This window comes from Labrus mixtus, chromosome 18 (genome assembly GCF_963584025.1).
Source record: "Labrus mixtus chromosome 18, fLabMix1.1, whole genome shotgun sequence".
Taxonomy (NCBI): domain Eukaryota; kingdom Metazoa; phylum Chordata; class Actinopteri; order Labriformes; family Labridae; genus Labrus; species Labrus mixtus.
In genome coordinates, this window is record NC_083629.1 from 22058499 (window position 1) to 22076294 (window position 17796).

A 17796-nucleotide genomic window follows, 5' to 3' on the forward strand; every position below is an offset into this window, starting at 1 on the left:
CCTCCCCCTTTTCAAGCTCATTAAGTTAGGATGCCTTATCAGAGGGCACACTCACCCCTCCAAGGCCCTAAACACATGCATGTGCGCGCACACACGCAATATCCGAGCTGGCTTGATAAAACCTATTGTTCATACATGCACACACACACACACACACACACACAATCACCGATCTCTCTCTCTCTCTCTCTCTCACACACACACACACACACACACACACACACACACACACACACACACACACACATATATATATAGAAACCCCTGTTCTTCCATTTCTCCCTCCAAACCCTCACCCATCTCTAACCCATCCTCCACCTCCACCCTGAACTCTCCTCCTAATCAACTCTTCCCATCCCTTCTCCATCACCCTCCACTCACCCACACACACCCCCCCCCCCCCCCCCACCCAGCTCTGGGGGGACACATTTTAGCAGAGAGGAAAAGGATGGAGAGAGGAAGAGATAGAGAGAGAGAGAGAGAGGGAGATGGGGGAGACAGAGAGGGAGAGAAAGAGATGCACTCCTCCTCTCTGCTCGGCTGCCACAGCGGCTTGGCTACAGAAGCCTTTGATGTTCTGCAAATTTCAAATTTCATTATAGAGAACCCCCTCCCCTCCTCTCCTCTCCCTCTCTGCTCTCTCGCTTAAACAAGCTTTTCTGCGTCCCCCCCCTCCCCGCCCTCCCTCAACTCCCCCCCCCCCCCCCAATGCTGAAGTTAAGAAACTGAAAGCCCTGCAGAAGAGACTCTTCGTATGGGTTAATTATTCATTGGGCTGGGCGTGTATGTGCCAAATGTATGTCTGAGTGTGTGTGTGTGTGTGTGTGTGTGTGTGTTCGTACGTACATGCGAATGTGTGTGTGTGTGTGTGTGTGTGTGTGTGTGTGAGTCATGTGCTGGCAGTAGGGTGGAATCTGGATTTTGTGATGCCTGTCTTATCTCTGATCGTCTTAGATCGCCTCCTCCTACTCTCTCATGTCACTCTAACATGCACCCACTTCTCCCGATATAGAGCATCGGCCTTTTAGGATAAAACACAAACGCTAACACACAACCTCGGGCGCCCGGACGGACACACACACACACACACACACACACAAGCACACACACACACACACACACACACTGCAAACCCCTTCCTGTGTTGAGATGCCATTTTCAAGCCCTGGCGTTCCTCAGACTCAGCATCAATGCGGCAAAAGGCAACCATTTCAGGACAGGAAGCTGCCATTTTGGTTCAGAGCGTGTCAGCGGCTTTTGAGGAGCAACGCGTCCCAGTGGCCCCTCGGATGAAACTGGGGTGCCAGTGAAGTGGTTGACAGATCGACGGTGTCAGCACAGCGATGTCGGGGTGAGAGAAGGAGGAATGAGACGGAGGGCTGTTTCTCCTGTGGATGTTGGTTAACGGGTGTGTTCTGCGAGCGTCGGCTGTAAACTGGGTTAAGGTTCTCCGCCGTTTTCTTGGCACAGAGGCGACAAGAAGAAGAGGATATTTTAACCCCAGGCTGCCGCAAAAAGATAATAAGATCATTTTTAGCGTAGTTGATACATGTCAGACAGACATGCATGCCTATATCTTTATTTTCAGGATATGATGATCTACTCCTTAATCCCACTGGAAGAGACGTTTCAGGACATTTGACGACAGAATACTTTTAGAACATTTGAATATTTTTGAGTTTTTATTTGAAATGTTCTAATACTCAGAACATGCAGCATATATCTGTAAACTTATAAGGATAAATCAGAGATGTAAGAGTGTACCAGGGATGTATCAACCACATACACACAACATTGTGAGCAGTTTTGGATTTAAAAAAAATACTATAAGGGCTATGTGGCCTAGTGGTTACTTTGTGTGCCACATGTACGGAGGCTACAGCCCGGGTTTGATTCCGACCTGTGGCGCCTTGCCCGTTTTTCTCCACTCTCTCTCTCCTTGATTTCTGACTCTATTCACTGTCATGTCTCTCCAATAAAGGCAGAAAAATCCCCAAAATAAATCTTAAATAAACTCTTGATAGAGTATTTAAAATATTTCTTTAAATATTGAAGGACTCCGTTATTTGTATGCTCGTCTCTCTGCGGATGAAACAATCACCTCCAGGTGCATAATGGTGTGTTTGTTGACGTGTAATCGTAGATCGTTTATCATCACTTATTGTCCTGTTTGCTCATCAGTGGATTACAAAGTCCACTCAATAACGACCTTCTTTTAAAATCTAACAAGTTACTGCCGTCATAAATGTAGTTATATTATCCAATAAGACGTTTATATAGAAGCAGGTGAGATGGTTTTATGCTCTCGTCAAGTCTGAACTTTGAAACGTTTTTATAGCAACATCATCAAATCTGTACAGTGTGATGTGTACAACAATTTAATTCATATAATTTACGTTTAAGTCCTCAACAGAATCTAGTAGGTAAAATAAAAATGTGTGTGTGTGTGTGTGTGTGTGTGTGTGTGTGTGTGTGTGTGTTTGGGGTCACTGTCAGTTGATGGCCTGTCAGTCATGGCCTGGTGATCTGATTGCCCTCCTCGTTTTCTCTTCCTCCCCCTTTTCAGCACCTTCCTGGTCCCAGCTGCCACTCCTCTCTCACCTCTGACCCAGGCCCAAGGCCAAGGTTGGGAGGTTGTTGCCATAGCGATCCGAGGAGCCCTGTGGACCATGACTGCTGACCTCTGGGGTCTCTAAGTAACCATGACAGTGATAATTTGCCTCCCCCCTTTTACCTCCCGCCGGCCTCTCCATGAATACCATGAAGAGAGTCATGAGGCGAACAAACCAAAGAGACCAAACGGATAGATGGACTAATGGACAGACGGACAGAGGGATCGGATCAAAGAACAAAAGAGCGGCACGTGTGCCACTGACGGCTTTAGAAATGAGTTTTGTTGACCTCTCGACCCCCCCACAGAGAGCCACCGATTGGCTGTAGATGGGATCAGCTTAACAGAAGTGGCTTTTCTTAACTAAACAGCATCAAACTCTAAGAGGTCACCACTCCAGAGACGGGCTTTGAATTGTTATTCAAATACCTGGGACAACTCCAAGCTCTGCTCGGCTTAACGGACAAAAAAAAAAAAATGATTTGAATTGATCACAAAATAATGCTTTGTTGTGCCATTTTGTCTTATGTTTCCCCTCAAGACTAAACAGCAAATAAGAGAAAAACAAAAGTTACACTTTTCCAAAGGATGCTGCAGACTGTCTTACACTTTGTGTTTGTGTGTGTTTACCTGCTGAAAGGCCTCTTTAGACTTCAGCGCCAGCTCCTGTTGAGCAGGGCTGGATGTGTAGATGGCTGAACGATACTGGGTACCACGGTCATTGTGCTGCTTCATACCTGCAGAAAACACACAAACACACAAAGAGAAAATGAGACAAACAGGAATAAGGACCACAACCACCAAAGACACAATGCCATTTGCATGTAAAAGGTTTTTCGAAATCATGTCATCATCCTGCATCTTGAATTCATGCAGCCCAAATGAATTCAGAGATCACAGCAGATTTGGGCTTTTCATTAGGGAGGCCCTGCGGTGTGTAGGTGTATGTGCTTGTGTAGGTGGGTGCATTTCCTCCTTCTCGTTCTTTGTCATCCACGTGGCACTGTCGACATTTTTCGTCAGCTTTACATCAGTGTGTGTTTTGGAAGAGGCCCAGGTCTGGAGTACCTTGATGAGGAGGCCAAACAGCTGCCGTCACTTTGCTGCTTTTCAGAAGATCTGGCATCCACAGACCACTACATGGACAGGATTCCGTCTCTCTTTACGTCGTACTCTCACCCACTCAGCCCTTGTTTCTAATATTTACTGAAAAAATCTGAAATCAGCATTATGTTGTTCTTATATCTTTTTAAAATCTCCTTCTCTATTAAGGGTTGTGTTTGCCCTGTAAGGCTTTTACTGCTCTGCCTTTCAGATCGCTGAAAGCAACATTTTCATTTAAAGAACGGACAATGAGGGAGCAGTGGTGAATGACTGAGGAATAAAAAGAAGGAAAGAACATCAGCTGTAAAAATACCGTCACTAGTTTGATCTGCAGTGTCATATTAAACTATTTCTGTTATTGGTGTCATGTCTGTTTCTTTCCTGATTTTCAATAGACTATCGTCGAGCAATAAAACAAGCTGTCAACACACCTATCACCTTATCAAACTGATGTGTGAAGGTATAAGCGTATAAGACTTTACACATGAGACTCAGGAACACCCCCCCCCCCTCCCTCCCTCCTCCATCTGAATCATTCACGATCCATTTGGCTTGGTTTTGGTCTCTACCAACACCAGAGGGAAACGCTGTATCCGTCTCTTTGGATGCCAAATGAATGCCAGGGAGAGTGTGGAGTGTATTTTCTTTCTTTCCCACTGCAACTGAAAACAGGGGAATCTGGAAAGATTTCAGTGACATAAAAAATGTTTTAGGCTGCAGGTTGTTTGCACCAAAACAATGAGCTGAAAGATGCCAAAATCACTTCATGAGCTCAGGCCATGAGGAGTCGCAGGGAAACCAAGTTTAAACGTATGAAACCGAAAATTATATCTTTAAAACAACCACATAAAAAGCATCGTTCACCAGGGACGCTGCTTTGGCTCAGTTGGTAGAGCAGGTACAGGGACTAGTCCTCTTCACACTGAATGCAGGTTCGACTCTCGGTCCCGATGCTACAGTATTCGGTGCATGTCACCCCGGACCCTGACTCTCTCTCCCCCCATTTCACTTTACTCTAAAGCCGTTCCTTCAAATAAAGGCAAAAATACTGACAGTACGTATTTTCATGAATTCACTCATTTTGATAATTTTGTGGATATATCTTTAAATTGTGTAAACCATCTCAGAGTAATTCTTCTTTTAGGTTTGTGAAGCTGTAATACATATGTGTAAGAGACCTCATAGCAGCAGAGTTATATCTGGATTGAAGTGTCTGTTGTGAGCTGAAAAGGAAATGTGACTCTGAGACTGAAGAAATTTACATGTCTGATATTTACGAGTCAAGGTGATGTCTTCTTTCTAGCCTTTTAGAGATGAACCGAAGCAGCCAGGAATTTATGGGCTGTACCTTCTAGCAGAATATAAGAAACACTGTGAAGATGAAGACTTGGCCACTTTGCCAATGATTGCAAACGATTGTGAGATCTTGGTCAGCGATGGTCCGCACTTTGTCAGCCATGTGTGTTGTGTTTCTATGTTGCCTGACCATGGCTGAATAAATCTAAGATGATCCACAGTCTGTTTCACAATTTCAGCATTGTTCATCTACTACAGAAACAACCCCCACCTAACAAATACCCAAAAAGTGGTTAAAAAGCCCCATCAAAAAGCATTATTAACCAATCACACAGGCCACCGTTAAGCCACATTGTTCCTTAACCAAATGTGTTGTATTCGCCTAACTGCTTGTGAGCTACAGTCTGTTACAGTGTTTTACATTTTGTCCAGCTACATACTCTCTGTTACACTTTATGTTACACTCACAAGTTGTTGTTTGTTACACATTGTGGGAGAACTGATTCTCAATAAATATGCAGCCGGTGCTGGTATAGGCTTGTCTTCTCCCTGACAGTGATCAGCATATCTTGTTCTCCTTAGATGAAATGTTACCTTACATCATGGAGTGTCACAACCTATCTGTGACACAGTCAGTTCAGATGTAATGGCTGTAAGTATTCATCTGGTCCTCATTCAAATCAGAGCAGACAAGCAGACGTCGCCCCGCTCTCCAGCACACACTGAACGCCTCAGAGAATTTGCTTCACTGAAAATTTCATCAACAATATTAAATGCTTGAGTCGTTCAAATATGATTTTGGAGAAAGAGTGCTGTGGAAGATTACCCCGTTGAACAAAGTACATGCATACCGAGTCTCTGTTCAGTGCAGAGCTTTTCCTGGAGTATCACTTAAATCAAACCATGCAATATATGTAAAGAAATCTTTATTAGACTACTGGACGGAGAAGAAGATTAATCTAAATTTGACAGATAAAAAGGCCACAACATCATCCAACCCTTATCGTCTTTGGCTTTTTAAAAAACGTTTCAATCTCTGTTGTTGGTCAACGGATCTTTACCTCCAAAATAAACTAGATTTAGAGTCCATTGTCATGTCATTGGCTTTGCTGGGCCAAAACCAAGCACAGCATCATTTGCCAACATGCTCATGAATGTCATTGCAAAAGAAGTAGTCACTTGTCATTTCTTAATGTTGCAAGGCTTCAATTCAGTCGCTTTCACATGTGAAGTTTGGTGGACTCGGTGCAACTTAGGGATGAAGTTGCAACGTTTTTCATTCGGTTTAGTTTGCTTTTAACACAGCGCACCAAAGCATGTTGTGTAGCGTAGCCACCGGCCGCTAGTTGGGGCTGTAGCGCCAATCAGTGGTTACTGCCATCTGGCTGATGCTGCACTATGACCTGAAAGTAAACAACAGAACAGTGGAGGAAAGGCATCCCGTATTGCGTCGCAGTTTGGCAGTATTTTGATCTGTAAAAATGCAGATTCAGTTTCGTGTCGGCTGTGTCAGGTTAAACTGGTATATCAACCTGAGCGATGTGTACCCACGCTTAGCACAGGTATGTGGAAGTTCACCAGCAACAAGGACTGAACTGAAGCAATGCTGACTTTAACCACGCTAGGCAAACCTAACCTTGACATCGTTTACAGATGGCCAAATTCAACCCACAATGCACTGCTTTTGATTCACTTCCCTTGTTTGGTTTGGATTGCATTCTCACCTACGTCAACCCAAACTCTGTCGCACTTGGAGGCGAACTGAGACCCCCGTTTTCAAGTGGATCAGAGTTTGGCTCTTATGTCCGCACAAGAGTTTGTTTGAGCATTCACACCACCTCATTCAATCGGACCCCCTCACCTTTACCGTGTCAAAAACTCAGCAAATCTGTCTTTCCAGCTGGCTCTATTTTCAGAGCGCTGTGCTGTGTCTGAATGCATCGAACGTGCTCATATCTTTGGTGAACGAGTACATTTGGAGGTCATGAGTGTAGTTCACTCTGGAGAATGTGAAAGACTTTCTCCCAGAGTTGTCGAGCACTGTGTGCCAAAGTCAGACAAGCAGCACCCGGCAGCCGAGACTACCCGCGATTTCACACAATGCTTTTATTCTGAAATGTTTGTCCAGGACTCTTACTCGGTGAACAATACTATTGCAGGTGGTTTAGCCAAACTATAATTTCCTTACTTTGCTAAGTAAACATATTTTCACAAAACTTCTTCTAATCGATTTTCGTCCATTAATTGAATTAGTCTAACTCTCTGCATCCATCTCTACTCTCGTCCTCTTGCTCTACATCTCTGCAGTGTTGGATGTCGGCCATCTTGCCCCCAGCACTGTTGTTCAGTGACGAGGCTAATGGTGGCCCCTTCATCAAAGGCCACCAAGCCACTCTGCCATTGGCCGCCTGGCAGAGCCTTTGCTCTGATTGGCTGGCCGGCATGGGTCTTGTGGCTTTGCTGTTCCCTCTGACCTTCCCTGCTGACCCCTGAGGTTCTGACCATCCCAACAGCACACACACACACACACACACAAAAGACACACAATGCAGCTATGACTGAGTGTGTATGTGCAGGATCATATAAGGGTGAAATATGTAACTTATTAATAAGAGAATCATATATCATGGAGCTTCTGGTTTGGCTGCTTTAATTTGATTATAGCGACATAACAGCAGAAAAATAATTCATTCTGTACTTTACAGTGAAAGGTAGTCATTTAATGTCCTTGATAACTATTAAAGCTGACAAAAAGAAGAAGAAACGTTTGATGATGTGAAATATCAGAAGAAAGTCGAGTGAAAAACCCTTGAGTGGTGGGAGCTGCTTCCAAGACAAAGACAATTAGGATTCATCACATCTTCAGAGATCCTTTAACCGTCTGAAGACGAGTGACTCCCTAATCAAAATATGAACATCATCCAAATCATCAGCGTAGCTTTTTGACTATACTAAGTCCAAATCTATCCCAACAGCTTATGGTCCTCAAAGAACTACAACAGCAACAAATCCACTCCAAAAAAATAAAATAAAAACTTAGATTCCCCCCCCCACCTCCGCCATCTCTCTCTCTCTCGCTCTCTCCATTTTTAACAGCCCTCTTCGTTATTTTCTCCATCCATCAAAGGCAGCAGTAATTATTAATGAGAGCCTCCCCATTCTCTCTGCATTATGCATGAGAGCCTTGCCTCTGAAAGCAGAGGGTAATGGGGGGTGGACAGAAGGGGAGGCGCTACCGGTCTCACACGTGCACACACGCATACACACGCCGCCTCTCGGGGTCGCTGACCTACGCCCACAAAGCCAAAAAATATTAATTAATCGCTCCCCTCTTAAATCGGATAATTTAAAAGACGTCGCTTCAACGCAAATGGAAGCACAAACCAGACAAAATGGGAGGTGTGGCGGGGGCAACTCGAGTCTCAGTGGGAAGTCTCTCCAACAGACATTCATGCACAAACCTGCGCGCGCGCACACACACAGATTCACACAACATAGATTCACTTTTTTTTTTGCCTTGTTGTGTTTAAACCCGCTGAGATTTCCTGCAAGTCTGTTAAATCTCTTCCAGTGTTTATCCTCACAAGCAAAAAAAACAAAAAAAAAAATGTACCACTCAGCTTGTCCCTGCTGGCTGTCGGGGATAAAAGCTTACCACTTCTCCTGCTTGGAAACTTCACCTTCAATTCTTCCTTCTACAAATCGTGCTCATTCACCTATTGTCATTGACTTTGTTTCCTTACTCCCATCTCACTAATTTGCTGCTTTTTTTTTTTTTTTTTTTTTTTGGCGACCAACGTCTATTCTTCGTTCCTTAAAAGTGAAGTGTGCACATTTTTTGTGATCATGGATGTGGTCAAGTGACGGCGAAGCACCAGGTGGAGATGCACAAAGCATAGCAAGGCTTTAAGTTGCAGGGGAACAAATATAATACAATATGAAGGTACCTTAATAAAAAAAATAAAAAAAATCCAACACCGAGGTCAGAAAAGTGTGAGAGCATTGGACCAGAGCGTGTCCAGCTTTAAACATGTCCTCTTCTTAAACCTGCAGCCTGACCCCAGCTTATTCCTACCTTGCATCTTTTTTACACCATGATCCTTGATCCCTTTAACAACTGTAAGAGCTGAGATTAGCTTCACCTGTCCCACTTCTTCACCTCTGTCCCGTCTTACTCTCCCTGTCTTTCAGCCGCCTCCGTTTTTTTGCAGGAGGGCGTTCGGTGCTCGGAAAAAAAACTTCAAAAGGACTTTTTTTTTTTTTTTTAAAAGATTGCAAATGAGGCCCCAAAAACCAAAAGTATTTAATAACAGAGAGAAAGGAGTAAACATTTCACCAGTCAAGCTATTGTCAGTGTCCGCAATTAAGAAATGTTTCTGCATAATTGGTGACTTTTTTTGCTTCCTTCTGGGCGTCTAGGAAAAGAAAAAGAAGAAGAAGAAGAAGAAGAAGTGAGTTGTTAATTATTGCAGTTGGAATTGTGTCCCAATTAGACCGCATCCGAGTGAGCTCCCATGAACAATCTAATTTTGTTCTTTTCTGATTCTTTATTCCTTCTCACAAACTGAAAATGTCACACAGTGTAATACTTGTTCCCCCTTTTTCACATACGGGATTATTTGATGTGTTCATGGCTGATCGAGTCTGCCCATCAGTCGTTGCTTCTACTACTCTGTGGAAAAAGTGCAACCCAAATTTTACAAGAAAAGCTATAATGGCTGATAACTGCAGTCTTTCCTCTGTGTGTGTGTGCGTGTGTGTGAGTGTGTGTGTGTGCGTGATAGTACTCGGGATTGTGCTGTGCCCCGCGGTCCCGTTACGACTGTGTGCGTGCCAGCAGAGCCCTCTCCTCCTCTCCCCTCTCAGCTGCTATTTTTGCCCTGTTCTTATGTAAGCCACTCCTGACGCGCTGGAGACAGAGGCAGAGTACGGAGCGGGGATGGTGAGAGCATCCCCAGCGGACACACACACACACACACACACACATACACTCTTCCCTGCACGTGCAAACACAAACGCACACACACAGATTATATATACTAAGGGGAGGGAATGTGTGACATATGCAAACATACAGAGCAAAAAACCGCCAAGCGATGCTCTGCTGGCTGTCAGTTTGTGACAGTACACACAAGGAGGCATCCTTAAACCAACAGCAGAATGGTGTGTGCCTTGGCAACAGTACTGTGCACATGTGTGTGTGTGTGTGTGTGCATGTATGACTGTAAGGTATACATGCACATCAGTTAGATTACTGCAGTAACTATCATCGTCTCTGAAAAAAAAAAAAAATCAGCTTTATCTCCCGTTTTATTTCCTCCACAGGAGCGGTGCTCTCTAACATGATCACTTCATGGTTTTTGGGCATGTTGTCAGAGCACTGAGTTTCTGGCCCTTACCATGTTTATTTTTAGCTGCGTCTAAATCGAACGAGAAGAGCTCGTTCTACGGTTCAGCTCAGATAGTGGCGAGTGTTTGTATTTCCCTGCATTTAAATCTGCAATCAAATGTGAGAATATTTGTCCGAGAAATACTTCAATTCTCATCTCATTCACATCAGCTGATGGTGAAAATATATGTGGAACATTTCAATCATAACCTTATATATCACTCTTTGATTTCAGGAAACAGTTAATCGTCTTTAATACAATTTACACAACATTATTTTAAACACAAATCTGATAATCACTGCTTCAAATTCTGTAACAATATTACAAATAATTTCTTGAATTTTATGTCAGGAGTGAGTTCTACTTCCATGTAGTCAATGCATCTTTAAGTTTGTGTTGCACATTTTATTACAGAGCAAAGGTCATTTTTATACTGGTCATTTATTGAGATGGTAACCCAGTTTTCCAAATGCTAAAAAATGAATTTCAATAGTCTGAAACTTGGTATATTTCTTAACGCTCCATGTGCATTTCTGTGTTTTATCCATCGATCATTATTATGCTAACACCCAATATTAGAGAAATCTTCTGAGATTTTAAATAGATTCTTAACTTCCAAAAAACTTTTTTTTTGGTTATCAGTCACTCTCTGCTAAGTGCTAAGACTAGCTCTTTAACTCAGTAAAATGCCAAACGGAGCAACAAGAAATTCAGCCAGTCTCACAAATAGACTTAGACTTTGAATCATGAATCCAGAATCGTTTTGAATTGAAACGTGACCCCAAGAATCGAAAGCGGATCAAATGGTGAGACACACAAAGTTTCCCAGGCCTACCCAATATGCCGTCTCTGTCTCTAATCAGGTATCAAAGCTCAGGTTGGGATCCAATGTTTTTCTTTTCTGAAGTTGTTACCATGTTTTTGTTTTTTTGCTCCTACCTAACAAGTCTTTAAAAATAAATGTTATTTTGCCAATTTTGTTCCAATGACGTTCATATCTGTGGTCGTAAATCTATTTCCAAGCAAGGTGAAGGAGAAAACTAAAGTGCACCAAACATGCTGAGTTGTGTCTAAAGAAAGCAGAAAGACTTAAGTAAAATAAGACCTATGGGTTATATAATATATACGGTCGACGTAATCTAAATGACACACAAAACTCAACCCCCACAGCGTCTCACACGTGCCGCAATCTCCATAAATTAGGGCCATCAGTGTGTGTAAGGGTGTAATAAGTGACACCTGGTAATGAGCAAGCCTTTCGCAGCCAACCAGTGCAGAGGGAAGGGGTTGGGTTAGGAGTGTGGGGGGTGGCAGAGGTCACAGATCAGAGGTCAAGGTCACCTCCTGGGGGTTTTTTTGGGCTTTAGCGTCACTAAATTGAGGGATGTGCTGACACAGGGGGGGAACCTGGGGGTACCCCATCAGGGAATTGACGTGTGTCGCAGCCAGCTGGGGTGGGGATTTGAAAAAGGAATAATCATGCTCAATTTAATTGAAGAAAGTAACCGCAACCAGCATGACTTGGCAGGTGGAAGATGGATAGATTTTTGTCTATTTTGGGATCTGACCTTATATCGCTCTCTCTCTATATATATATGCATGTGTGTTTGTGTGATAAGCAGTTTTTAAACTCCTTATAATTAGACAGAGAATACGTTATATGTTGCATCTAAAAACAAACCATGCTCTCATGGATAAAAAAAGGCAACTTTCACTGACTTTAAATTACTTGTGAATATGTACACCTACATTTATACCTACATGGGTGGGCGTGCATGTGAGAAGTCACTAAATGAACACAGCTTTGTATCTGAGTGTTTGTGTCTATCTGTGTATACATGTGATGCCTCTTCACTGACGCAGCATCAGCAACCCACACCGAAAAAACTGCATGGCCTCAAAACAGTGAGGATGGAGGTAACAAGGGAAGAGGAGAGGAATAAGAGTGCGAGGAAACAAAGAGGAAGGGGGAAAAAAAAGCCTCGGTTTGTTAAGAGGAAGGGCGGCGGAGGGGAGGAAGGGGGAAGGAGGAAGGGAAGACAAGGAAGAGATGGGAGGAAGGGGAAAGAGGGGGGGGGAGGATGAGGTGCAGGGAAGAGAGAGTGACTAAGAGATAAAAGTGGAGCGAGTGGATGCGAGTGCGTTTGTGCGATGAGCGGATGGCCTCAGGGAGCGGTCGACTCACTGTGCTGCTCTGCGGATGTGCAAGAGAGGCTCCGGGCCGTTAGCTTGCTCTCTCTCCCCCTGCCACTCGCCTGCTAAGAGGACAGGGGTTGATGGGATGCAGGTGAGACGGTTGAGGTTGGGAAGACGGTTTATTGGGAGTCGTCAGGGGAAACTGAAATAATGTGGAAAGAATGAAAGAGGAAGACGGCATACAAAAATCACAGAAAAAGAAGAAGAGCTGATGTAACCTTATTTCAAATTAGTTGAGGAGCAAAAAGAGGGTTGGTGGGCAACAAAGGGAGAAAACTGAGTTGTAAAAGTGGCCACATACGATGCTTCTATCATCCACCAGGATAAAGAGGATGGGGGATACGGGGAAGGAACTGGGCCTGTATTTTGTAGCAGGGATCTGACGTGCCATTGGTGACGCTGTGTGCATCCTCTCCATGCCCGGTGCACGCGTGTGTTCTGCTCATCTGCATGTACGCACAAATGGACTAAAGCAGCGCTTTGAGTAGGCATGATGAGCACTTGGGCATAATGTGAAGTGAACAGTATGCTTGTGTATGGAAATGTGGGCGCAATTGATCTGCAGTGTGTGAAAGAACAGCGAGATGTGTTTGCAAATCAAGAGTGAGCGTTCTAAATACATCATATTGTTTTTTCTTTTTAAGCCCTGACGGTGAAACAAGAGCTGCTGTTGCCCTCTGACATGTAGCTGTCCCTTTGACTGCTGAGAGTTCTTCTGTGCTCAAGTGTTTCCACACACACACACACACACACATGCACGAACACACACACACACATGCACGAACACACACACACGCTTCGAGGTATGCTACCGAAGAGTTACTTTAACGCAGCTGTAAGGAACTTATAATTTTGGGGAGAGCGTTGAATGGAGGGTCTTTATGCAACATCCCAAGGAAGCCAGCAGATTGAGACTAGCATTGCTGAATATGGAAAGAGGGCACACAGCAAAGGCTGCTGGGAGTTTCTGATTGGCTGCTAATGTTGCTATCCAGGCTGGGATTGGTGGAGCTGACGCAGCCCGACATCACGTTGTCGGGACTAAACCCTTTTGAACTGAGGAAAAGCAGAGAGGCACAGATCTCAAAACACACACACACACACACACACACACACACACACACACACACACATATGTGCACGCACACTTGCAGATACACACCCACATACACATATTAAAAGAAAGCATTGCATGAAACTGAATATGCATCTGTACATGATAGTTCCACATGCACATTGAGCGCATATAAATATAAACCAGGATGTGTGTTGATCATGTCAGGAGGAAAACAGAATTCCTAATGTTCCCGGGCTCGTCTACATAAATTATGATCTCTGGTGACTCTGCTCAGTTGAAAGGGAAAAGAGCAAACTTCCCTAATTTCTCCATTCTCTTTTAAGCCCCGCTCTAAAGGTGGACAGAATAAATTGGAGCTTAAGCATGCGTGAAGGCACAGCCAACGGGCCCCCTTTCCACCGCTCCACGCCACATTTGTCAAATCAGAGGAGTTTTTCTGCTACACGTGAAGCGAGCATCGGTGAAAAAGGAAACGCAGGGATTCACATGAAAGTCACATTTGCAAGAAGCAAGAGAAAAATGTATATCTGAGTTTGTGGAGTTTTTTTTTTCTGTATATGTCACCTGGTCTTAACTGTGACCATAAAAAATAAAATAAAAAAACAAGTAGCGGAGTGCATAGTCAATGAGCTGCATGCTATTAATAATACATAAGATGAGACAGGGCGGTGAGTCAGGGGAAATGCATGACTACTCCTTTGGCCTCAGTGCCTTTGCCCTGTGGCGGGTCGGCTCCACTCTGCTTGTGCCTTTGCCCGTAGTGAGACGTGTCTCTGCCCTCGACTACGGAGAACAGGGGTAGAACCGCATCTGACGGTTCTCGGATGAACCTCAGGACAGACGGGGTCTTTGGACTGTGCTCCTGGTGAGGAGGACAGTGAAGACAAATCGGAAACAAACAGCTGATCTGTTCTTTTTTTTTTGGTAAATGTACACCCATGGCTACTGTCTTAGTGTGACAGATGCTAAAGAGATGATATGGGTGATGTCACCGAGTGTGTGTGTGTGTGTGTGTGTGTGTGTGTGTGTGTGTGTGTGTGTGTGTCTTTTAGAAGACTGAAGTCCAAGCCCATGAATCTTTGATCCATCTCTTCCCAACTTGTCATGCCCCCCTCCCTACATTCAATATGAGTGAGCAGAGTACCTCTTTGCCTGTCCTCTCTCTCTCCCTCACACACACACACACACACACTCACACTCACACACATCCTCCCTGTGCCCTCCCGGTGCATTAATGTTCTTACATCACCTCCTCCAGTGAGCACAGAGAACAAGAGAGCAAAAAAAAGACTGGAAGAGATGGAGTGATGAGTTATGGGGGGATGGGGTTCTTGTCGCTGCTGGGTTGGGGGGGGGGGGGGGGGGGGGAGTTAAGAGGCTGGCTGGGAAGAGACATGTCATTAAAAGAGGAGAGGTAAGGGAGCAGGATTCAAATGCTATGAAGTTGAACATATGTCGCACATAAAGAGCGGGAGTAAAAAATGTAACTGATATAGAACACTGTGGAATTATTTTGTGGTAAATGTTGCACCTTGAAAGCAAAGATTTACAACTTGCCATGAAGCAGTAAAACCCAGTGATGGCATGCGCTTTGCATGATAAAGACAAAAATACACTCACATTATTCAACCCAGAAAATATTAAGGATCATCCAGAAGCAGATATTTGAAGTAAATGACAAAATGCCCGGTTGACATTGGATGAAGACGCCATGCACATGCTCCAACGGCGCAAGAGTTTTAGGGCTTGAACATACACCACACTGGTGTGTCTCTCCATGGATGGCTGGATCTCAGACACATTAACACTGTCTGGCGTTGACTTACACCCATGAGACCCCCCCCCCCCCCAATACCACCTCCACAACGCACACGCAGGCACACGTCTGGGCATCATCCTTCTGCTCTAATACACCCTGTGCCCTTCGGGACGGGTCTTATTTGAGGGCAACTTTTTGGGTTCTGTCTGTGTGTATATGTGTGCGTTTCTTGTTGCTACCTTGTGTAGGATCATGGTTCTCCCAGAAGTTTTTGAGCAGATCCTCAAGGCTGATGGCTTCTGGGGAGAAGACCACCCTCACCACCTCGGTGTGCCCGGTCAGACCTTGAAAAAGAAACAAAGAGGCATCAATAAAGATTAACGGTGTATGATGTTCTAGCTTCCCCCCTCCTCAAACCTATAAATTGTGTGCTACAGTAAACCTTCTGCATGATGTCTGTGTGTCTTTTCAACGAGTAAAATGAAAATAGGAGAAAAAGAAGGATTATGAATAGCCTCCTTGTGAATATGTCACTGAGTTCATGTACCAGGAGTAGAAGACACTCAGGTTGAATCCACACAGAGCTTTGTTATTGCTTGTGGCACAACGGTAGAAAGAGAGAGAGAGTGACAGAGAGAGATAATGTGTGAGAGTGAAAGAGAGAGGTAGTGATAAAGAGAGAGAGTGATAGAGAGAGGTAGTGATAAAGAGAGAGAGAGAGAGAGATGGCACAGTAAAGGATGGAGCTTATGGTGCAAGTTGCCAAAAGCACAGACACCTGCTACTGTCTGCAGCTGCCAGGACCCCAAAGCTTCAACATGCTGCCTGCAGGCATTCTTAAACTTGGGCATGCTTTGGGTCCCACATGCTAGTACATGCATACACACATACACACACACACACACAAGAAAAGAACAACACTCACACACTTCAATGCAAACATGTGCATTTGTTAAATGTAAATACAGAGGTGTTGTAGTTTAGGATTGTATCAATAGTAGCCCTTCTCTTTGTCATGCACATACACACACATGATGCATCAAGTGCATTGCAGACAATAGCAGAAGGGCTGCCAAATGTATGCATCTGGCCAGAGACCCGCTTTGTCTCTGAATGAAGCCCACAGGCTCCTCTCATGCCAAATGAACATGGAGGACTTCACCTGTTTAAACAGTTGTTGGCTTTATCCACATCAGGCAAACTTTCACATTCACAAATTCTGATGGATACCCTGTTGGTTACTGTAGCTGAAAATATTAGAGGATCAGTGTCAGTCTACATCTTTTTATGATATATAAGTGAGTTATATTAAAAGTTATAAAGTAAAAAGGACACTTCAATTTGGATGCATAGATGGGAGGGCATGTGCAGTGGAGGTGATGAATGTGCAAAAAAGCCAGATTACACAACCTAACACTTACTTGAGCTCTCAATCAACGGATGACCATTCACTTCACTTCTTTTTGTCATTCACGGGGTCTACTATCTTAGCGAATGCAAACATTTGGCTTTGGCCACAGTCAGCAGTGAGTTGGGCTGTAGGCACGCACACAAGGTGCAAAAAGCCAACAAGCATGGCAGGAAGGGGCGCTGGTGGCCTAGTGGTTGGTGCGCAGGCCCCATGTATAGAGGCTTTAGTCCTCCCAAGTGGGCAGCCCAGGTTGGAATCCAACTTTTGGCTACTTTCCCCACTCTCTCTCTGTCCCTGATTTCCAACTCTAACCGCTGTCCTATCTCCCCTATAAAGTCATAAAATAAATCTTCACAAAAAAAAAAAGAATGGGAAGAAGCAGAACCTGAAAATCAGCTGCAAAACTGGCTAAAATGTGAACATTCAAAATACTGAATTTACACCCAAGTCCCAAAGAGAGGGCCTGAAAGCTGATGCTGACCAGCACAACTGAAGCTGCCAGGGATTGTTTTGCTTCCCGACACTTCAGCAGTATGGATGCAATAACCTCTTAAATCACCAGTCAGTCTTGTTCTTTTTGTCAAACTGTCCTTGTTTTGCATCTTTCGGGAACAATCATACGGGTCATTTTGTAAGCCGCTAACATCTTTAAACCTCATTTTCAGGATGAGGATTGTTGAATCCCATGCAACACTGTAGAGCAAAGTACAAAAGGTCACTGCTTCAACTCTTGACTCTGTTCTGCAAATGCATCACAAATAAGACTACAGCGTGAATTAGTCAAGCTTAAATATGCCGATTGATAACAACATCTTCTGTCAATCTCTCAGTGTCTGTATCATGTGTCGTGTCAAAACTGATTTGACGGCACGTCGGCCTCTCCCACATTTCTGTCTGTCTGTCTGTCAGTGCATCCACCTATCTTGCCTGTCCTTCCATCCTTCTCTGGCT

At 44.2% G+C, this 17796-nt stretch overlaps 1 protein-coding gene across 3 annotated transcripts in view; it reads right to left on the reverse strand.

Moving 5' to 3' along the window:
• The window catches only part of msrab (methionine sulfoxide reductase Ab), a 36637-nt gene that overhangs the window by 8723 nt on the left and 10118 nt on the right, over positions 1-17796 (reverse strand). For all 3 annotated transcript variants that reach the window (XM_061063736.1, XM_061063738.1, XM_061063737.1), the window contains exons 4-5: positions 15674-15778; positions 3242-3348 (exon numbers count right to left, since the gene is read on the reverse strand). In XM_061063736.1, coding sequence (XP_060919719.1) covers positions 3242-3348; positions 15674-15778 — 212 coding nt within the window. The remainder of the gene's footprint in view (positions 1-3241; positions 3349-15673; positions 15779-17796) is intronic.